Source organism: Simochromis diagramma, unplaced genomic scaffold (genome assembly GCF_900408965.1).
Source record: "Simochromis diagramma unplaced genomic scaffold, fSimDia1.1 OVJJ01000284.1, whole genome shotgun sequence".
In the NCBI taxonomy this organism is placed as follows: Eukaryota; Metazoa; Chordata; class Actinopteri; order Cichliformes; family Cichlidae; genus Simochromis; species Simochromis diagramma.
In genome coordinates this window covers 1,414,738-1,438,344 of record NW_024386871.1, presented here as the reverse complement: position 1 = coordinate 1,438,344, position 23,607 = coordinate 1,414,738, and the positions used below count along the sequence as shown (strand labels likewise).

The following is a 23,607-nucleotide window of genomic DNA, read 5'->3' as shown; positions in this document are numbered from 1 at the left end:
CTTCACTGTCTCTTTGTGAATTATGATGTGGTTGCTTATTATATGTTTCAGGCTTTAATTTATCTATGGCAGAATGTACGCCTTTTACAGTTGTGGTCAGGTATGGAAACTTAATACATAACCATCTAAATTGTGTTTTTTATTTATTTCTGGCATACAGTGCCGCAGAAAATCCTCAAGGAAAGTGTCCAGCTATCAGTTCACGCGCTGAAGTTCAAGCTCAGTTATTCAGCAGGACAGTGACTGGAAACACCACACCAAGTCCACCCATGAAAAGCTAAAAAAAACAAAACACAATGAAGGTTTTGGAGTGGCCAAATCAAAGTCCTGACTTAAAGCCAACTAAGATTCTTTGGCATGACCACATCGTTCATGCTCCAAAACCCTCCAATGTGACTGGATTAAAATAATTCAGCAAAGAAGAGTAATTGCTTTTTACACAGGACCACGTAGGTTTTTCTTCCCTTAATAAACGATCAATGAACAATAACAACAACAACAATAACAAAAAATCAAACATTTTGGATTTACTGAAGTTCCTTTGTCTAATATTAAGATTTGTTTGATGATCTGAGACATAAAAGTGTGACAAATAAAGAAAAGAAATCAGGAAGGGGGCAAATACTTTGTCACTGCACTACACTTGCAGCGCTGAAGAGGTGTTGCAGCATAAGTAATAACGAGTAATATGGGAGGTGGCATTGCACCTTTATGCAAAAAAAGATATTTGGCATTGTGGGCCTACTGAGCTTTTCCTTTGTTGTTCATTGTTTTGCGACGTTTCAGACAGGTTTTTTTCTTTTTTCTATTCTTGGCTCTATATGATGTCAGCTAGGGGGTCATTTCAGGGACACAGCTCTGGCTGGAAACACAGAAGCACTATCCATCTGCTGTTCAAACTTTCTCATTATGAGGAAAGTTGGAAAAAAATCGGCTTGTTTCTAACAGTGGACAGTGGAACTGTGAAAGAGCACCAAGGACCAGTATAATCTTAGTAAAGTATAAACTTGACACTTCTTATGTTTTGTTCCTTTTCAGATGGAACTAATTATATACCTATGCAACCTTATACCCCAGAAAACATTCAGATATTCAAGGTTATTGAAGAACTTGCAGTTTACATGTTTAGAAAAATGTATGTGTCTCTTTAACAAACTTAGATGGACTTGGTTAGATAACCAGCAGGAATTCATACTATTAACTGATTTGGGTTAAAGTCAGCACCTGGCAACACTTAAAAATAAATCAATAAATTCACCTTCTTTTTTTTTTACATTTAAGTAGATGCATAGATATGACTATAAAAACCCTACTGATATCAGTTGAGCCTGTGCACAGTGACTGAGAAAAGGCTTGTTTTTTTCCCAGATCAGTTTAAATATAGCTTCTGGCAGCCTACAGTTGGTATTTAGGAAAGAACAGGATCTGCCATTGGAGCAAGAGAAATGCACACACACATACACCTATCTGGTTGTAGCTATGAGCCTGATGTCTTTATAATGTCAGTTAATATATAGCACAACTGGCCCCAAACCAAGCTGATAAGCAAAAGAGAAGCAAATAGAGATAAGGCACATTAAAAAGCAGCACCCATGTGGAGAGCACAAAGAGATGGAGAGAGGGCGAGGGTGGCAGAGAGAAAGCCTGTTGTAGCGGCCCAGTGCGTTACGTGTGTGTGTGTGTGTAAGAGAGAGTGTGTGTGTTCCCTGTGTAAAGTACTGCTAGCGCTGCAGGCTAAGCGCTCAGTCAGAAGAGGATGAGCAAGAAGAATAGGCTGTTAGCATCACAGCGCTAAATGAAGCCAGCACTAATATAGTGCTAGAGGGCGGGGTAGGGAGGGGTGGAGGCTGCTGCTGAAACATGAAAATACAGGGATGGGGTGGAGAAGGCAGACAAGGAGAAGAAACAAGGATGTGAGAATAAGATATTTCACATCTTAGAGCCTAATCCACAATGCTGCAGTGTGGATTAGGCTCATATGAGAGAAGTATAATCTGTCAGTCAGGTTCTAGTCCCTGCTGTGATTACTCCATTAGTACTAAAGGTGGGACAAACTTGACACTGCACCCCCAAATCTTTTTATTAGAAATCATCTGACTCAGCCTGCCTACACTGTGTCAAGCTCTACTTAGCTTTCTACCCCCACTCTAATTTGACACCACTATGTAATGTTTTAATTCAATTTTTTTAACAGAAAAACAGGAAAATAATAAATCAGCCAACGTTACACCATCAGTTCTGCACACTGGTTTAATTGAGTAGTTATTTTCTCTTCTGGGTCAGAACAACCCGACTATCCAGGAGAAAAAAAACAACCTTATTTGCTGAGTATAAAACCTTTTGTGCTCCATGCAATTACTGTAATAGATATTAATTATTCTTTTACACACACACACGCGCACACACACACACACACACACACACACACACAGTCACACACAGACAAACACATGAAAAATGTTCAAAGCACTGAATTCACACAATCCTTTCTTTCCTGTAAAAAGTGAAGATGTGGGCCATGTCTTTTTTGCTCCTTCATGCTTCACTCAAGAAAAATGTTTTACTACTTATCTCTAAAAGCCAAAAACTGACCACACCAAGAGCCGTCAGCAAGGATCAAGTGTTTGACAGCAAAAACAGACATGTGACAGGAGACAGCATCTTGGCTAGAGGCTGAGAGGATTTGCAGAACAGACTTCCGAAAACAATTAACTACAATCAATAAACTCCACTCTCTCTAGATTGGAGACTAGGTTGTAATCCTGGCTGTCCCCAGCAGGAGGCCTCAGACTCCACAGACAGATGGAGAACTGAGAGGAGGCTAGAATGCACGCACACAGATACGATGAAGGTGACGTCATGAGTACTGACTTACATTTATGTAGTGTCCCACTCAGATACTGAGGCCCCACACCTCAAAAAATTCAAATCATTTACTGACTCTTAGGTGAGCAAAATAATTGTCATAATAATGAACACACAGGTATAGAGCTTTGAATGCTGTCCAGTTTTCCAATCCCACAAAATGTTACATTTTGTAGTTTCTTGATGGTATAATGGTATAATTCAGAGTATTTTGAAGCTTCAGTTGTCGAGTGCTTGGCTTCATCTTGGAATCACTTCATCTTAATTGAAACTGATGGTACATATTACGGTAAATATTACGGTAAAGGCTGTAAAATACATTTTCGGTGTAATTATACGGCCTGAAGAGTTCAAGAAGTGCGCAGTCCAATTAGCACTGGCACCAGGTCTAACAGCATTTAAAAGGCATTTCCTGTTAACGAATGCGCGTACTATTTTTCATGTCACTGACTTTTCTAAACAGACACAAATCGACTGAATAATGGCTGCAGATGCTCTGACACGATCCACAAGTAAAGCTTGTAAAAAAGACCAACAGGAGCTGTGGTCTCCATGGATCCAGTGGGTGATCAGACATGTGAGGCTGCAGCCTGAGATCTTCATTATCATATATCACACACCAGCAGCAGAAATCAGTATTAATTTACAGAGTCTGTTATGACTAGAGCAGAGATGTGCTCTGGGCTGGAGCTGGAAGGCTTTGACAAGCTTTTGCTGTTAAAGATTTAAATGTTGTCTGTCTGTAAAATAATAAGATTTAATATTGTCCTTAACTAACTGAGACAAAGAGGAGATTAAGCTTGGCAGACACTTCATTCAGTTTTTTTCACCAGCCAGAAATTTAATAGAGCACAAATATTCTATAGCAAATGGTTACCTGAGCTCTAACAGCTTATTTAGCTGAAATTCAGGAAACTGACAGCAAGCAAATTCTATTTATTTAAATAAAAATCTAACATAACTTGAAATGGATGTCCCTGTTTACCACCCATATATGTATCTGTTGACCGATATCACAACGTTAACAAATAAGATATGCTGCGACACATCAGTGTTGTTCATGTTCAAAAATTGCATGATCAGTGTTTCCCACAGAATCAGTAGTGCGCAGATATACAGGCATTGACATACATCTTATTTTCATAAAGAAACTACTTGTGGCAATACATTACTACTATCAGCTTCCTCATTCTGTGGATGAACTACATCTACACTCTTTCAGACTGTACCTGGGCTTCAGGCGCAGGTAAAACAAGGAGCTGGTGAAATATGTCCCTTATTTCTCATATGGATCAAATTGCTTCCTGTCATGTAAATAAATAACCACAACAAAAACCCACAGATTCAGAGTCTGTGGATCCCTATTTGAAACAGCATTGATCCTGAATCGACAGCGTCTTAGCGTATCGATAAGAACATGGCTTAGAAACACACTGTAAACACGTTGCACCCACAGAAGTGTGGCCTTTATCATAACATAATGGGATTATTACAGTTCTGAAGATTTAACTTCAGCTAATGTGAAGCACTGATCGACAAGAAAGAAATGATTTCTGGAGGATTTGTTTACTGCAATAGTGACTTATTTTCAATCTCATGCCACTATTCCTTATCATAAATACTACAGGTGGGATAACATGCTGTAATAGGAAAGTTAGTGGGGTCAACAGGAGCAGGGCCGAGTCTTCTGTACTGTCATAAACACCTCCTCCTCCTCTGATTGTTGACCTCAGGAAGCGATCCTACTTGTGGGGATGTTGGGTACGATCGTTTCCCGAATTAAGCGCGCAAGGTTCAACAATCGCTGAGAGGTTCGTTCGCCGTGGTGTTCACCGCGCTCTCTTTCCCCATCTATCTGTGTCACTCATACATGCTGGTGAAACCATAGCTTCTGTTAACTAGACTGCCTGTGCATCCCTCCAACTGTGAGCCAGAGCTCAGAGTGAAGTAATACATGCTGTAATGGTATTGTCTGTTAAGAAAGTGGTCTCGGTGTCAATTACAGTCACTGTAACTGACACTTTCTTTCTTTGTCTATCAGTGTGCCCACTGTGACTGCCAGGATGGTGATCTCTTCCTCCATGACTTAATTACAAACTCTGTTTTCAGTCTCTAGGCACTCTGCCTAATCCTGGCAGAGATGAAGGAGCTGGAGTCCTTACAGCAGTGCAACAAAAAAAGTGACTTAAAACTGTGGGTGTTAAAAAACTTCTACTCATTAGTTCCTTTTGAATACATTTATTACTCTAGCACAACCACACACTCATATTAAAGCACTGCCAAAGATCCAAAGACAGGAGGATAAGCAGCAACTACTTACCAGTTTATCTGCTGACCATTTTACACTAAACTTATTGCAAAAATGCAAAAATGTCAAATAAAAATTAGAAAGAAAATATTACGTTTCTAAATTGACGTAGGAAAAATGCTTGTTTTTATCTAAGCAACTGTCATAACAAAAGCTTCTTTAGTACCAGTAGTTTTTATGGTATTTTCAACAACCTGGCCATATTTTATTCTGGACAATAACAACATGTGGAATGATGAAAGTGCAGCACTATACTGCACGCATCAAAAGCAAAACGAAGGAAAAAAAGCCCCCACCAACAGCAAAACACAGCAAGGAAAAACAGTGTCACAGATCATTTCTAAAGGAAACAATGACATCCCTAAAGATGCAGGCAGCTGAAATAGAGACCGGATCTGTACATTCTTGGTGAGTGAGTCTAATAAGTTAAATTCATTTTAACAAAATGCTCTTGAAAAGCTGATATCTTTAAGTCTTACTGTCCCATCTATTCATTTACTTCCACTTGTCCAATGCAGGATTGTAGGAGGGGCGGGGGCTATAGGGCAAGAGGCAGGGTACATCCTGGACAGTCCACCAATCTGTTGCAGGACTGATACACAGAGACAGACAACCATTCACACCTTTGGGAAATTTCAATTCACCAGTTAATCTAACCCCGCTAATTGCATGTCTGTGGACTGTGGGAGGAAGTTGGAGTACCAGGTGAGAACCCACACAGACACACAGAGAATACACAAACTCCACACAGAAAGGCCCCCAAATCCACCATGCACCGAGCAGATGGTGCTTTGAATCCAAGACCTACTTGGTGTAAAGCAACAGTACGAACCACTGCACCATCATGATGCTGAAATCTTACCTTTACTGAAATTTTATGGTATTGCTGCTCATAGGATATGTGGAAATTTTGACAGTGTTAGTACTGACATTAAAATGTCTCATGCTGTTACTTTCTTAAAGAAGAAACATCAGAAGACACCCACTTGTACCTATCATGCAGAACATTAAAAAACTAACTGGAACTAGTGCATATTTGGCTTCCAAGTGACAGAAACCCTGGCCTGATTGTTTACACGGACAAGTTATTTCATTTACAATCTGGGAACCAGATTTTGAACGTTTCTGGAAGCCAGCTGACATCACTAGTTCCTCTATTGTCACTCTGCATATTATCTTTCTCAAAATGCAATCCCTCTCTTGCTCTTATTATGGACTGTTTACCTGCATGCAACCACAGCCAGCTCTAATACAATCAAACAAATACAAGAAAGCTTCTGGTACCAAAATTGAATCCCTTCCCTGCTGACTCTGCATATCTGTTTTAGGACTTTTTCCAGAGGCAATTTGCTGAAGTGATATAAAAGATTTGATACATACTTAAAGAAAGGGACAAACTGTCAGAGAGGCCACTACTGGTGGTGCTGCTGCTCATTTCTGTCACAGGATTAAACTTTAATTTTAATCAAGACGCACACTCATTGTCCTACAAGGAGGCACAATTACAAGTCAAGAGGGATGGCATCATTAACGTGGGACAAAGCTTGCTGTTTGCTGGCTCATATTCTCTGTGCAACAAAAGCTTTTCCAATTATAATCTGTGCCTTATGGTGTACAGTAATGAGCCTGTCACTTACTGTAGCACATCCATGTGTGACTGCATAACAAAGGTGCCAATATTATTCTGCCTGGTAGTAATAATAATACACAAGCAGACATTGTTGCTCTAAAATGAAAAGCCGATGCTCTAATGAAGCAGTGACACTCAAGGCTTCTGATTTACATCACAATCAGCACTTATATCCAGTTATGAATTTCTCAAGTAGCGGTGAATAGGTCAAGCCGCCTGTAGTGTCAAACCATCCCATAGTAATCACACAAGATGGATGGAGACATCGTTATGTTGTGTTCAGTCTCATTAGTTAGTGGACATATTAAATGCTTGCTTGTGGTCAGCTAATCTGTGCTGATTATATCAGCATAACCAGAGAACAGGCTGGAGGTAGGAGACTGATGGAGAGGGAGCGTGTGGAGACGTCTGTGTGTGTGTGTTCAGTGTGTGTGGGAGAGAGCTGATATGCAAGCTTCATCCCACTCACAGAAGGTGACGCAACACCTCACACACTCTCAAGCAGCGCAAATCCATTGCACTACTCATGGCCACAACACAATGTGTGTGTGTGTGCGTGTGTGTGAGATCACATATAAAGATAGCAAGTTTATATACAAATGTTCATCTACTTTTTCCTTTTTCTCTTTAACACTCTCTCGTGCACACAAAAACACACAAAAACCCAAATTTCTCCCTTTGGTGATCAGCGCAGCAGTATCACCATGACAACAGTTGATGCCACCTGCAGCGTTGGCTAGCATCAGAGGCGGTGCTCATTAGTTATGACACACAATGACGGTCCGGACTGTAAACATTTGCATTATAATCCCACCCACTCATGACATCACCACCGCGCTATCATTTATAATAAAAAGAGAGAAGATGCGAATACAGCGAGGTTACTTTGTTGAGATCATTCCTTCTGTTCTGCAGAATCACACAACATTTACGATTTCATGTAGCAGCTGATCAGAATGAAAGAAAGCAGGCAGGGCACGTCAGTCATGATGCCCCGAGGGTTTCCGAGCAAGTCTGAACACGTTAATGTTTCCAAGTCATTGCTTTTAACCTTCAAGTTGCCCCAGTGTGTGTTTCCATATGATGTGAGCAGAGCACTATCACAGCAGAAGAAGAATAAAGAACCATTTCTGTCTCGCGGCACCTGTTTGTGATTTCTCATTTATTCAGCATTAAAGCGCTTTTTCATTTCCATGAGGCCATGATGTATAGATTCTGAGTGTGGGAGGTGAAAATTCACAGCTATGGTGTGAAGACTCCAAAAAAAAAAAAAACTTACTTTATTTAATTACATAGTGCCCACTCAAATATTAGACTTGGAGTTTAATCGCACACAAGCATACTGGGGTCCTAGGTTTCCCACCAGACCAATGTACAAGGTGAAATAGTAGGAACGACAAATCCACAATCAACTGTGAAAGAAAAGCCTACACATGCACATTGGTATCCCATGAGGTGCTGGGAGAGTGGAAAGTCTTCTCAGGAAGAGGAGGATAATGAGCCACTCTCTGCTGAAGCAGTGTGTGTGTGTGTGTGTGTGTGTGTGTGTGTGTGTGTGTGTGTGTGTGTGTGTGTGTGTGTGTGTGTGTGTGTTGGGGAGAGTAGGTTGAACTGTACTGTGCAAAAAGGCAGTATAGCTAAAGCATTTGTGACGTAGCTCCCACACATTTTCCATTTTAATATTACCGACATACATAGAGGATATTTTTAGACCTCATTCTTAGAATAAAACAACCACTGTAAATTTGTTACTCTGTCTTTTACACCTTTTGCTTGTGATAATACTGGAATCTGCTGTGATTAAATACATTTTTAACACTTTTCTATTGAGTGGGAACATCTGACAGACAGCAGACAATGTGAAACCAAACAGAAACCCGATGTACTGCCTCTCCTGCTGATACTTTACATTCAGACTATTCCAACTAACAGTCCTAACATGATCGACAAGCTGACCTACAGTCCGACTCTGTCGCTTGATTCGCTGTATGCTCAGATGGACATTTTATGATGGATAGTTTATGATTTTAGGATCGGATATCTAATCAGTCACTAATTGTCTCCGTCTGTGTCTTACTCTCTCTCCCACTCTCTCTCCCACTCTTTCTCCCTACTCTGCCCAACCCTCTCCACACCCATTTCCTTTGACCACTAAACACATCTTTAAGGCTTTTAGAGCTCTTTCTGGAGAGCCAGTATGACCTTCATACCTCTTGTTTACTATTCATCAATTATAGAAAGAAATGGGTGGGGCAGTGAAAGAGAGGACTGCTGTTTGTGTCCACAAAAAAAACCATTTTAAGCGTGTAGGGTTAACCTTTTGTGTGTGCTATAAAGAGACTCAAACTATATTTGCCTGCTGGTAGCAAATAACACTATCAAAGTACAGCCAAAAGTCAACAACCAGGCTACCTATACAGATGGATTGACTGGAGCGCTGATAGCGTTTAGAATCAATAACATTACTGTCATCGAGGAAGAGGCTTAGCAACAGACACCACTGAGATAAAGTCCAGTCTAAAATCCATATGATTCCAAAACTATATCATACTGTTATGCTTTATATGGTTTTTTCAAAAAGTGTTGAACATTTTAAACAATTTGATTAAAGATTAATGAACATTTGTGTATTGTTAGCTCAACAATCTAAACCATCAAAATCTTAACTGGCTCTGGCCATTAGCACTTGCAAGTTAATGTGGGGTTTATAGTCCCAAAGAGAGAAAGACTAAGAACCAGTTCACAAGCTACAGAGAGTCCTGCAATGCATAGCACTATAGAGATGACAGTATACGTGGGCTGAATGCTGGTTAACATTTAGGCATAATCAGGAAAGGAAGTGACAGATGATTTTACGACGAAAAGGAAGAAGTGCAAGTGAAATCATCAAAGATTAGAAAAAGCACAGATAAAAAGCACAGACAGTGGCTGAAGTGCTTCCACTCCACTACAAAGATACTGTTTATGATCACTTCTGCCTCAACTCTCTTTTGCTGTAAAGAGCAAAAGAGCAAGAAATTAGGAGCATCACAATACTGGTTGGGCTATATATTTTAACGCTGCCCCCTGGAGACAGTAGAAAGTTATTACATATAGACATGGGTCTGCAAAGCTCTGTGTATCATAATGGAAGCTTGATATAACCAACACACACACAGTGTCAAATGTATCACACCACATTTATATCCATACACTCTCTCTGTGGGACCGAGAGTTGTGTTAGTGAGGGCGTGTTTAGCATAATGCCCTATCAGTCATGCAGTAAGTGTCTGAGACTTGGAAATGGTAACACCCTGGGAGAACACAGGCCAATATGATTATTGCAAGGAGGTGGGTTACTTTTTTCTTTTTTCATAGACTGAGCTGTAAATCTGTAGACAACTGTAAAACTGCTGCAGGGTGGAACACAGAGTGGCTTGCCTTCCATTCAGTGTCAGATCAATAATGTTTTTATTCAGTACAGACACCATTTACTATTCTGTAACCCAGAAAGAAATCAGCTGTGAAAAATAAGAAGCTACGGGAAAATGCTTCATTTGGATTTCTCTCATTAAAGCAGAAAAAGGGGTTTATTCTTTAAATCTTGATGTTGAAATTCTTACTCTGACACATATGCTACAGTACCACAAAACATCAAATACTAAAATAAGTGTTTGAGACTGTTACACATGCTACCGCACTTTACAAATCTGTCTGGAATCTTGTAATTAAGGTAGGAATCCATGCATTCATGCATTTATTTATGCATGTTTTATTTTATGTCACTGATGCTTTTTATGTGCTGATTATACCATATAAGTAGAAGGACTCACTAATGGCCAATCACATCATCACATCTGCAGCACTCCTAATGTTCTGATGTTTCAAGCTATTTTACCCCTCAGAAAACTAGTCTAATATCTGCAAGAGATGCTGAGTAGAAGGCACAGCTTCCTCCATTTAAAAATCTGATATCAATAACAAGCAACATCCAAAACATTCATGCAAAGTAGAGAATGGCCTAAATGTCTCTTTATATTTTTGCATAATGTAATGATAAAAATAGATTGCATAACACTGTGGAAACAAAGGGTTTCAAAAGGTGGTGCTTAAAAAAGACGAGAACAATCTAAATAGAAAATTACCAAAGTCGGCTGCTGCAAATTATTTCAACATCTGGAAGATCCTAATATACATCATGCATGTTCACATTTGTTCCATTTTTCCACACTACATGAGCATTATTGACTCAGCATGTGGAAACTCAATAAAATGGTGAAGCACTAGACAGCTAACTGGACATAAAGCAGGGTTTATAGCTGGGTTAATGGCAGTCTCACCATACTATAGTTAGGTACACATTTGAAGGTACAGTCCAGTCCGGCACACTCTCCACAATAACTGTGTTCACACTGTTTGGTACAAAAATGTGTAAAACAATTGTAAAATTTGATTAAATTAATGATGTTGCTCTATCCAGGATGCAATCTGCCTTTCGCTCCTCATGTCAACTCAGATAGGCTTCAGCCTGCCCCTCCCCCCATGACCCTGAATTGGATAAGTGGAAGAGGATGGATGGATGGACAGAGGATATATATGCTCCAGAAGACAGCTATAAGAATTATAGATTAATCCGGTCATTACGAACCAACTGATGCATTATTTATATGTTGTTATTTAGTTTATCTTAACACTGCACTGATAACATAAAAAACACAAAATATTCTACTTACTTAAGTATTCAGAGGTCGTTTAAAACCAGAAAGATCAAGTATGAACCCAGGGGAATTATACAAGTAAATATACAAACAAGAGCAGTTTGAGACTACATATCTCTGCAAAGACTGAAAGTTCTCTCCTCAGTTTATGTGACCTCAGAATCAGATAGGACAGCTAATCAGGATCAGTTTATGATATTTTCTTGAGAAAATCTGGACAGAGTCTCACAAGTATTCTTTTTTACATCTGAAATGTCCCTGAAATCTCTGTCCCAAGAAATCTGACAACTGTAAAGAATCCTTAAAAAATGTTAATTGTCCCCTGAAGCTGATGATGCTCAACTTGTCTACTTTTTCTTACATTCAATGCACCAGCTCAACACCAGCCCCTAAATAAAGTGCTATAAAGGCAGTTTAAAAAACATCATCTATCTTTCACTTGTATATAATTCACAAACACGGATAGACTTCCTATGGCTCGTTTTGTAATAACGTCCTAAATGAACCGTTACACATGGGGTGACAGTGATGCCTCTCATCAGGTCAGTCACACACCTTCAGTGCTAAGATTTTCATTTCACTGTAGACTTGCAGTGAGGAGACTGCTCAGCTAAATGATGGCTTTGCCATGGCAACACACCGGCTCTCTGGGTCTCGTACACTATGCCAGGGCTCATTTCCATGACAACATTATCAAAATCTCTACCATAAACAGAGTGCTGTTTCAGCTTCAGTTTAAAGCTGCCCCTCACTGCCTCCCTGTTTTTTGGCTAAGAAACTGAAACTGGAGAATGTTAGCTAAATAATGGCACACACACACACACACACACACACACACACACACACACACACACACACACACACACACTCAACAAAAACTCAGGTAAGGTTTCATGCTTCCCACCATCCCTAAAGCACAACACACACAAACACACACACAAGCGGGCATACACACACAGGTTGAGGTGTGTGTGTTACCTGGCTTGCAGTGATACAGTCAGTGAAGGCATTCCTCCTGGAGAAGAACATAAGGAGCTGCTGCCAGCGTGAGGAGGAGGTGGAGGGGGAGGAGGAGGCGGGAGAGGAGGTGGAGGGGGAGGAGGTGTGGGGAGGTGCCAGCTCCTCCGAGGAGCCCCGCTTGGGCCCCAGCTTCTGTTTGATCCCGAGGCCCGCCCCTTGACCCCCGGATGCCCCGCCTACCCTCGAACTGCGAGGGTACAGGGTGTTGTTTCCAAAAATATAGTTCATCGTCTCTGCTGTCTGATCTTCCCTTTGACAGACAAGATTGAGTTCAGGTGGTAACGCTTCTCTGCTGCTTCATCTCCAGTCTCTCTCATCTGTCACTCATCGCTTTCACAGTGTCCCTGTCTAAATATACAGTCCAGCTTCCCTTTTCTTGCAACACTTTCTGAAAATGATGCTGCCTTTGTGGATATTTTTATCTCCTCTTCCGAAGTTTTCTCTTAATAATGTCCCTTTTATCTTCTTTAGCTCAGGATTAACAGAGCAGCTGGTGGAAGGAGAGATGAGGAGGAGGTAGAAAGTGCAGGACAGGTAGACAGGGTCCACTTAGAGTTGAAGCGTGAGTCTGTCTCTCAGGCTCTTTGTGTGTCTGTCCACCCATGAATCCATCTGCCCGTCTTTTTTTGTTCTCCATCAACTGGTCCATCATCCCATCTTCTCTCTAGCCAGGAGAAAGGTCCAACATCCACATCTCTGGAAATCCAAAATTCCTCTCCTCAGCTGCGTTCTTGCCTCTCCTCAGAGACAAGACAAAGTGAGGGGGTGTATGGGCCAGGCAAACAAGGATATGAAGATTGATTATTTAAGGGAGTTCACTCTTTCCCTCTGTCTTTCCTCCACCCCACCACCTCTTTCTCCCTCCCTCCCGCCTTCTCTCTGAGTCCAAGGAGATGACCAGTCAATCTCCCTGCTGTCACTGTGTGTGCTCCCATTAAATATGGAAGGAGCAGGGGAGGGAGTGATGGGTGGCTGAACGGATGAAAGGAGGGAGGTGGAAGGATGCAGGCGAGAAGAAGAGCATCTGAAGTAGGTGGATGGTTGGAATCATTCTGCAACTCTTCTCTTTCTCCTCCCCTCTCTCTTACATCTCAGTTGTTTCTCCGTCTCTCTCTCTCTTCTCGTCTCTCTCACTCAGTACATTATTCAGTCTCCTTTTCTTTTCCTACCTAACCCCCACCCACCCTGCCTGTTTCTTCCCCTCTCTCTCTCTCTCTCTCTCTCTCGCACGCTTATCTTTCAGCAAATTGTCTTTTCCAGTCTTTTATTGGAGCTGCAACCCGATGCCCCTTCTCTCTCTCTCTCGCTCTCTTTCTCCCTCTCTCTCTCCCACTGTTAGATATCATTACTGGTGCAAGCCACGCCCCCACATTCCAGCCAGCCAATGAAATAACAGAACCCCCCTCAGTACATTCACACATAACACACACTCCAAATACACACACACCCTCACACATATATGTACACACATATGCAAAGATGCCTGTTGCAGTGTGAGGAGGAGACACGGTGGAAAGAAAGCTGAATGCCACCGAAGAATACGGTGAGCGCTGGCACTGGCTAGACAGATAACGAGATAAATGTTTGTGTGTTTGTGTGTGTAGGTGTGCTGAGGTGTCTGTGTGCTTTTGTGTGTGTGTGTGAGAGTGGGTGGGGGGATGGGGGGGAGACAATCTTGGAAACCGAGAGACACTAAGGCACAGTAATAACAGGTATGCTCCCAGTGCGAGTGTGTGCGCTGAAGTACATGCATGCTCGAGGTGATGTTGCTTTTTTTTTAATGTGTGTGTGTGTTTGTGAGAAAGAGACAGATCTTCTCCTGAGGCTGTTTCCAGACACTGCAGCACCCAGCTCTCCCACACACTCGCACTCACTCTTTAATGCACGTGCACACACACACACACACACACACGCACACACGCACACACATAGAGCATCACTCCAGAATGGAAAACAACAGGCTGTTGCTGGGCACCAACTGAGATAAAAGAAAAGAGAAGACAGGAGAGAGGCAAGACAAGCAGGCTAACAAGTGTCCTCACAGCATCCCTGAAGCATGGCATGGAAGTCTACAGACTTTAGCATGCATTAAAATTGGCTGGCACATCTGGGTCAAAGGTCAAACAAAAGATGGGCGTACACAGGTTAGACTGACCCTCTTACAACAAAGCCGACTCATCCTAAGTGATGTGGACTTCTATCTCTGGTGTATACAGTTAGCCTACACAGCAAGATTAGCCTCCTAGAGGATTAGCCACAGGTGGAGCGGGACCCCTGTCACAGCCTTTTCCTGTGTTTCCTAGGGAACAGTAACTATAGTAACAGCTTTGAGACTCCTGAAATACACCTGGTGCTGGCTGACTAATGTGTTGTTTCCTAAGATCTGAACAGATATCTCAGAGATTTGTTAGGCTTCTTCAGAGTCTAAGATGGATCCTAGACCAAGTGTGAAATATAGAGGATCGCTCTAAATCTGACTTGAATTGCCCTAAATTGCATGGGACTTCTGTGAATACTGCGAAGTATTTTTATTTTTCTTATTTTTTTTGAGCAGTTAACATTTCAGTAGGTAGGTTCTCTCTTTTAACCCAAATCCCAGTCTTTACATAAACATTGCCAAGCAGCTTTGGTGCCTAAAACCAACCAAACAGCAAAAAATAAATAAATAAATTTAAAACCAGAGATCCCAGATTGGGCTCAGTACATAATATAAACTGTATATAAAAGATGGAAACAGTAAACTAAAGGCACTATTATTTTGAAGCCTTGACTTTCTGAGTTTGGAAAGTGCCGTCTTGACTTTTTACAAACACTTCACTTTCACCCATATAGCCCAATATTCGCCTCTTGTCAGTAACATGGTGGCCACACTCTAAACACTCTTTAACTTTTCAGGCCAGGAGGCTACATTCAAGCGTGAGGGAGGGAGAAACAGGAGAGTCGAAAATTTTCCACCGACGAGAAACGGAAGATCAAAGCATGTAAAATATAATAATAACCAGTGCAGCCAGTACAGAGTGCCTGACGAGCCCAGTTATAAGTACACTGTTAAGACTTGACTGTACACCGTGTTTGCTTCCTCCGAAACAATAAAGTTCCATTGGAGCAGCCTTTTAACGCCTCTGTCTTTCTCTTGCTAGCAAAGTTGACCTAGACAGTAAAGCTAGTTACCGGCTACGACACAGAACCCGACATGTTAACCAGAGGTGTCTTTACCATGATTCCATCCAATGAGATGACAGTGCTAGCAGCGGGCCGCTGCTTCTCTGAGTTTGAGACCCCTGGTGTACATGAACTGGAGATGCCAAAAGGATTCTTTGCACTTATTGCTAATTTGCTCATATCAGCACGCTAAATCCCCAGAATAAAAAAGCAAACATAATAGTTGCTAATTCAGCATTTTGGGATTATCACTGTGAGCATGTTAACATGTTGATGTGAAGTTTGTGGCGCTAGTGCATTCTCACAAAATCGTTCTGTATCAGACTCTTGTGCTTTATTGTTGTGCCTTTGTCTAACATTGCTAAGTCAAAGTAGCACTATGCTAACTTAACTTTATTTTCCATTTTTAAAAAAGAAATGGTAGTCAAATGAAGAGGGCTCTGATACAGATATATCACAAAGAAGTAAAAGGCAGGCCCAGTTATAGTCCACAATATTAAAGCAGATAAACCTCTGGTGCTTCCAATATAAGGTGGATGCTTGTAGTTTTATACTGCTTTAAATTAATAAATTCTCTATATGCGTACTTATATGCTCTTTGCTGAATTTGACTCATTCCTGCTCATTCATTTTGAGTCTCATTCTTTCTTTCCAATTGGGCCTGTGTTGCATATGTCACTGAGACCAAATTAAGTGTTTTCTTCCACTGAAACACTGAAGGGTTTTATTTAGAAACAGTAAGTGTTGCATTTGTGTTAACAGCATCATGCAGAAATCAAAAATCAACTTTCTGTTGTGGAAAATTGCCAAATATGATTAATTACACGTCTTAGAGGAAGTCATGAATAAAAGCCAGTTTAAAATATACGCCTGTCACATTTTGCAGTTGAGAAAAATAAAGACCTCTAACCTTTTTAAGGAAATATTCTATTTATGAAAAAGTTTTTAATTGTCTAAGAACATTACAAAGAAAAACTGATAGCAGAAATTTAACACTTCACACACAACACAAACGTAAAACAACTATATCTGCAGAACACTGCACTGATGGAACCTCAGCCGCTTGCATTACCCACTATCAGAGGGTATGGAGCGCCAAATCAGTCATGCCGCCTGCAGTGCAAACACTCAGTTAAAGCATATTATCCTCATAACTGGCATGAATTAACGCTGGAGGCATATTATTAGACTCCCCTGGTCACCTTCTCATACTGTCTGCAACTAGCCACTACAACACAAAGTACAAAACACACACACACGTCAGCTGACACAGCATTATTTCTGTAGCACACAGTCCCTATCACAACCCTTAATGTGTGTGTGTCTCTCTCTCTTTCACTTTTCCCCTCTCTCTCTCCAGTCAAATGTCAGCAAGTGAATGCCAACTCTATTAATATTTCAGAACCAATTAAATAAAAGCACACATCATGCATGTTTAATGTTCACCTGCTGAGAGAGCCAAATTTGCCATTCTGTCCTCTACAGGTAGGTCAGGCTGGTGATAGATAGCCTCGTGTACAAATGCTGTGTTTACTGTTTGTTTTTTTAACAAATTATTTTCTCCTACTGATCTGGCTGAATGACCTAGAACCTATTTTTTGTCCCAGCTCAACAGACTCTAGACAGGATGGCCCTGTAAGCACAGTAACCCAGAATTTTCTAGACTTTCTGAACTAGTAACAGGACCCGTAGAAGTGCTGTCATGTTCTCTAAAGAATGAATATACATTTGGAACATGGACACAGACCAACACCTGAAATGCAGTTCTGCACTGTTTGTTCTCACATTGCACTAGCCAGCTTGTAGATAGCTCTCTGTCAAACTCTTATATGTATTATCTTACATTGTCTACAGCCGTAAAGGGACCGTGATGCAGTCAGAAGGACTGTAAAGCAGACGCCATGCAGATCTATAGTGCAGTGGTTCCTAAGCATTTTGGCTCCTCACCAGCTCTTCCATTAGATTCCTCTTCGATTCTGGTAAGGAGAATTTTGCAGAGCTATGTCAAGCTTTCCTTGTAAATGCTGGGTATATAAAAAAATGGACATAAAACACTGTAGCATAGACAAGCACAAACCCAAGCAAAAAGAGAGTCCCAATAGGCCAAGACGGATATTTAGGCTTTTCTGACTGAGGTCAGGATTGGCTTTTTTCTTTGCTACGCAGCACGGTCTAAGTTTGTGATTTAAAGCAACAACAATCAATATGACAATGACGATGATTCAAATAACTATCAGCTCAAGGTTATGGTCATAGTGACAAGTCAATTCATCAGATTTCCCTCTTCAGTTCTTCAGAACCTTTTAGCATCATTCAGCTCTTTGTTTGGCCCAAAACTTGACGGTTATTGTTTACAGTGTTGTTTTTATTGTGAGAAAGCACGTGGGCATTTTTTAAAAGAGCAATATCTGCTTAGCATCAAAAAGCAGACAGAGAAAAGCATTTTTCACAACTGCTGTTAACTCATGTGAAGTCTCACAGGGCCATTCTGTACAGGGTGCACATGTTGCCCTTTAGACATGCCAGTTGCCCTTGTGTCCTACCTATATTAAGTCGATGACTCCCAGCTCTAGCTATCATTCAGTACTAACAAAATTACGAGAATCTTAATACTGCACAGTTCCACTTTAATGCTTTTAAGGACTTGATGATCTCTCATTTCCTTGTGACCAGCAAGCATTGAACAGCTATTTTCAGTCAGATATGACGAGCTAGGTGGCCCGGCTCACTATTTTTCATACTCGTTTAGAAAAACACTGCAGTTTAGAAAATTAAATTACCTTGTGGGCTGATGCAATTGCACTCAGCTACATGGCTGCGTACCAACACTGAGCAAAGTACATCAGTGTTAATTAAGCAGAGCACAAGAGGGTGGCAGTATAGGGAGGATCAAATCTATAAGCTCCAAATGTTTAAATAACTAACTTTTTGAGAAACTAGCAGAAAGGGCAAGCTACTTCTGTGATGTTGTCCTATTAAGCACTTAGAAACGGGATTAAGTTTGAGCAGCAGGTCTCTCCCTGAAGGTAGACAGAGGCTGTGCGTTAAACGGCCGGACCGGCACAGTGAAGCAAACATCCCTGAAATGTTACAGCGAGCGGACGTCTTACTCAATGTTAATTACTATTACTGTAAAGGAAAAAGAGTTTGTTTGGAGAGGAATGAATTGGCTGACTGACAGGCTGATTAACATCCAGCAACAAATCTGTGCTCTGTGTCTGTCTGCCCATAATTCTCCCTTCATCCCGTTTTTTCCCATCACTGGCCCTCTCTGTCTTTACTTCCTGCCTAATTATCTGCATTAGCTTAATGACTAGGAGCCACTGAAGCTTCTGAGTACACCATGTATGTCTTACAGTCTGTGTGTTCAACACAGAGAGCAAAACACTTTTTATGTTCCACTGCTTTCAGTCTCTGCAATAGATATACGGTTTGCCAGAGACTTTTTAAAGCAAAGTCAATTATACAACTGCTCTTACCCTCTATTCAGCGACAAACTGCTGAGCAGCTTTGTCAGTGTTGATAAAAAGCATTTCCATTATCCCAACATTCAGTCGCCAAATCATATTAAACAGTTTGATGAATAGAATTCAGTCAGATATTAATTTGTGAAGGCATAACCCTGAACAGCTGTGAACTTTGGGAGGCCTCTTCTGCCCCCTGCAGTGCACAAACTGTAACTACATGCATTGAAAGCAGCTCAAACTGGAGATTTGACAGAGCTCCTCCAACTGCATTCTAATGAGCACACAAGATACAGACACAGCAAGTTTAACATGGGTGACATGAAACGGGGTAGATAAGATGGGTTATAACCTACAATTTATCGTAAAGAGCATGATTACATATCGACACTGCAGTTGCACAGAAGACTATATGTGCTCGCGCCACATCCATGCAAGACCATGTGTACAGAAAAACACAAGTGGGCACCATCACAGAAACATTTCGAACATTTTTTAAAAAATACACAAGGTCTGTATTCACATGGTCCACAGAAACAAAACAACATAATGTTTTGGTTGTGGTTTCAAGAAATGAATGCAGCACAGAAAGTTTGAGTAGATTTGTCTACTAAAGGTACTACATGTAGCATTTTTAAACGCCAGCAAAGTAAGTATATCACTGTAAAATTAATTATGTTATAAGGTATAGCTACCATCAAAGACACACTTTAGAAGTCGTGTCGTTTCTTAAAGATAATATTAAAATGGTCCAATCCCTCCACACTGCCTCCCCTCCAGTTGTGGCCCTTTTTCTAAAAATATAAACATGTTCACTTTTCATTCCTTCTGCCATCTGCTGCTTAGACCTCTGGCACTGTAGCAGTAATTGCACACAGGGATCGCACAGAGTATCCTATTAACGTTGACTTACTAACATTTTGTTAGTGTTTAAATGCTGCATGGAACACCTTACAAAGTTTCTGTGCACTGTTAAAACACGATGTTTGAATTTCACCCAGTACAGCGAAGACATTCTGCAGATGTGTCTCACAGAAACGCAAAGAAACCTGCATGCTCATTTAATCGGAAGTTTACAGATGAGAAACGACCAAAAACACAAACAAATGAAGCTACGAACGCATGCCAGGATTACCTGGTAGTAGGCGTGGCTTTGAGAATAGAGAGAGGAGAAAGGTGGGGCTGGGACTTCATTCAGCCTCTCTCCCTCTGGGTGAGGCCACGCCTCGTCATCAAAGGAAACCTCAGGTGATTCTACCTACAATGTACAGACATGAGCTCAACAAAGTTCGACACGCATACAAACTAATATGTTTAGGTGCACTGCGCTCTGATCATTGCACAGGTGTAAGACCGACATATACTTTTATCTAGAATATATTTCCTTCTTAATGATGGTTGTGCAAAGCAAAGGGAGAAAACAGAAAGTACGAATGGTCACATCTGTGTTCAATGGAAATTAAAATAGCTGAATCTCATTCATAGTCAATGATCATTAATGTAAACTTGGCAAAAAAAGTATAGAAATTTGTGTTTGGTGGATTATTTCTTTGTTGTAACAATGTTTATTGGCTACAAAATCCTATGCTGTTGAAAGCCTGTTTATTTCCCCTGAAATGGAGCCACATTTGTAAAGAAAATGCATTTGTGGGTTGTGCCAATGAAAAACTTGCCACACACACAACAGCCTGGCACCTGCTCCTCATGCTGGTCATCAGCTCAGTCATATCCCGCTGTGGGATGTCATCCCATTCCTTGACCAGCATTCAAGTCAACCAGTGTGGCTGTGCTGGTCACTCTGGCACAAACAGCACAGCCAAACTGATCCCACAAGTGTTCAGTGGGGTTGAGGTCTGACCTGCAGACAGGCCACTCCATCCTCTCCATTCACAAATTCTGCAGTTAGTCTGATAAATCCCACACTGTGGAGGCAAGCATTGCCATCTTGGAGGACATAGTTCGGTCCCAGACTGTGGAGATATGGGATTGCCACTGGTTGCAGAGCCTCTTCTTGACATCTCTGCATTACGATTGCTACCAGTGAGAACACGCCTTGTTTTTTCATTGAGGAAGATTCTGCCCCACACCATCACTTTGACACTATGATCCAACTGCTGTAGTCAGAATCTGGACGTAACAACGCTGAACATAACATTGCTCCACATGTTCAGGTTCTAGTGCACATGTTACCGACACCAGCGCAAAAAGGCTTGATGGTGTAGACCAGTCATGGCACCAGAATCTCAGAACAGATTAAACTGTTTGGCATTGACAGACAAGATCTGACAAGTCTCACACTCAACACTGCTCAAACCAAAAATGCATTGTCCTTAAAAATGTGGCTTCATTTAAGGGGAAATAAAGTTTCCAATCATATCATATCATATTTATTTGTATAAATTTCCGTACTTTTTGTGCTAAGTTTATTTAATTTAATATTATGGTGAAAAAGAGGTATGATAAATTGTGAGCTTGGAATATTTACAGGAAGATATTATATTAATAAATTAGAGATAATAAACACAGAAAAGTACTGTATGTCTGTGTGTGTGTGTGTGTGTGTGTGTGTGTGTGTGTGTGTGTATGTGTGAAGACAAGGGAAAAAAAGGTGGGGGGGGGGGGGGGGGGGTGAACATGGGGAGAACAGGATGGCAGCTCCATCTGTCATACACAAGGAAGCCAGATCCAGCACCTGTGGTCACGCACACACACACACACACACACACACACACACACGCATGAACACACACCATTTGGAGAGCAGAAGTTCTCAAAATAAACCAAATATCCAAATACACACACACACATAGTTCCCCATCACAGATTTTATACAGACAGACAGGTGATGAGCTGCTGGAACGGACCGCTCTGCAGAAAGCAATGATGATAATGCAGATAATGATGCCATGCTGTGGTAAGGGCCAGGATATCAAGACCTCGAATGCATCTCCATGAAGTAAATGGAGATAAATGTGATAAGAGAAGGTCACAGGGGAATGAGCTTAAGTGCAGATGGCATCCAGCAAGAACGGCAGCCCAAAATTCTTTGGTTAAATCTGCAGGGGCATGCAGTAATTGATGATTGTCATTATTGTCAACAGAAGAATTGGTGTAATTTCAACAACAACAGAAAAAAAGTTTTAAATATAAAACGACAAGAAGGGAACATGCAGCCACAAGGTGGAGCTCCATGACAACTGTGTCTTCATCATGCTGACAAAATGAAGCGCTTCAGCTTGGTCCAAAGATCTCCCAGCGGACAAATACTGAACTTGTGCTGACTGACAACTGAGTCAGTGCAGAGACAATCAGATTACAGCATATAATGACTTAGATGTGACACCCCACTAATACACATCCTCCTCAGCTTTGGCTGCCAGCACTGAGAGCGGACGCAACTTACTCACAGACAGACACAGTACCACTACTGACAAAATAAAGACTTGATATATTAAAATAAACTGATAATCACACATGCCAGAATTTTAAAAGGATGCATTAGTGCGGGAGACGACAGTGATGGGGACAAGTTAAAAAAAAGGAATTAAGAAAAGTGAAGAAGTGATATTAAAATCTGCTTATCCTTGTGAAAAAACCCTACATTCGTTACTACAATGTGATAGGAAGTAATTTGTCATTATCAGTGTGCATATAATTTTGTCTATTTAATGAAAAGACCATAATTATAATTTACCAGACACCAGTAAAGCTGACAATACACAGAACATCAATATAGAGCAGAAGGAAAAAGCATATACATTATGGATATGCATAGAGTGTGACCAACGAGTGTGTGTGTGTTAGAGAATACACAACAGTGTGCTCTCAGAGCTGTGCGAGTACAGAGACGCGAGCACTAATATGTGGACAGATACAGTCCAATCAACCAAAATAAAAAGATTACCAGGCTACGCGGTGCGATTAGGAGTGTGTGTGAGAGCGATAGAGCGTCAGAAAGGAAAGAAAGACAAAGCGGGGGGAGGCAGACAGACGCAGAGTGAGTGCAGAACAGAGATAGTAATGGGCCTCATTACTAAAAAATGGGACAAGCATTCGACTGAATCCCCTGCATGCACAGTTCTGCAAAAGTATTCTCCTGGTACAAAGAAAGGCTCTGTGCATGGAAGCAAATTTAGGCCAGTATCCGTGACTTCTAAGTACTTTCGAAAGAGGCCCATCTAATTCTGAAGTCATAGAAAAAGTTCCCCTTTCTAGCTGTCTGCATCACCTTGACCAGCACCACAGAAAGTCATCAGCTCCAAACATAGAAGGTAGAGTAATGAGACCCCATTGCAGAATAAAATCTCAATATGTTTTGCGGATTATCACCCTATCAACAATAGGACTGTAATATTAGATCAATTTAGACAATATCAGTGAACATCAGGGATGTGATGGCAGCTAATTAAACAGGTTTTTTTGCTGTAAATATTTGGGTTAGGTTAGTTTGAAAACTTCAAG

General features: G+C 41.1%; 1 protein-coding gene across 5 annotated transcripts in view; it reads right to left on the bottom strand.

Annotated features, from left to right (window-relative positions):
- Positions 1 to 23,607, bottom strand: part of LOC120733390 (discs large homolog 1-like protein) — a 114,636-nt gene that overhangs the window by 58,523 nt on the left and 32,506 nt on the right. The window contains exon 3 of one of the 5 annotated variants that reach the window (XM_040031531.1): positions 20,282 to 20,404. The exons of 3 other annotated variants lie outside the window; for them this stretch is intronic. In XM_040031531.1, the coding sequence (XP_039887465.1) occupies positions 20,282 to 20,404 (123 nt within the window). One more of the 5 variants, XM_040031532.1, reaches the window with a different exon arrangement.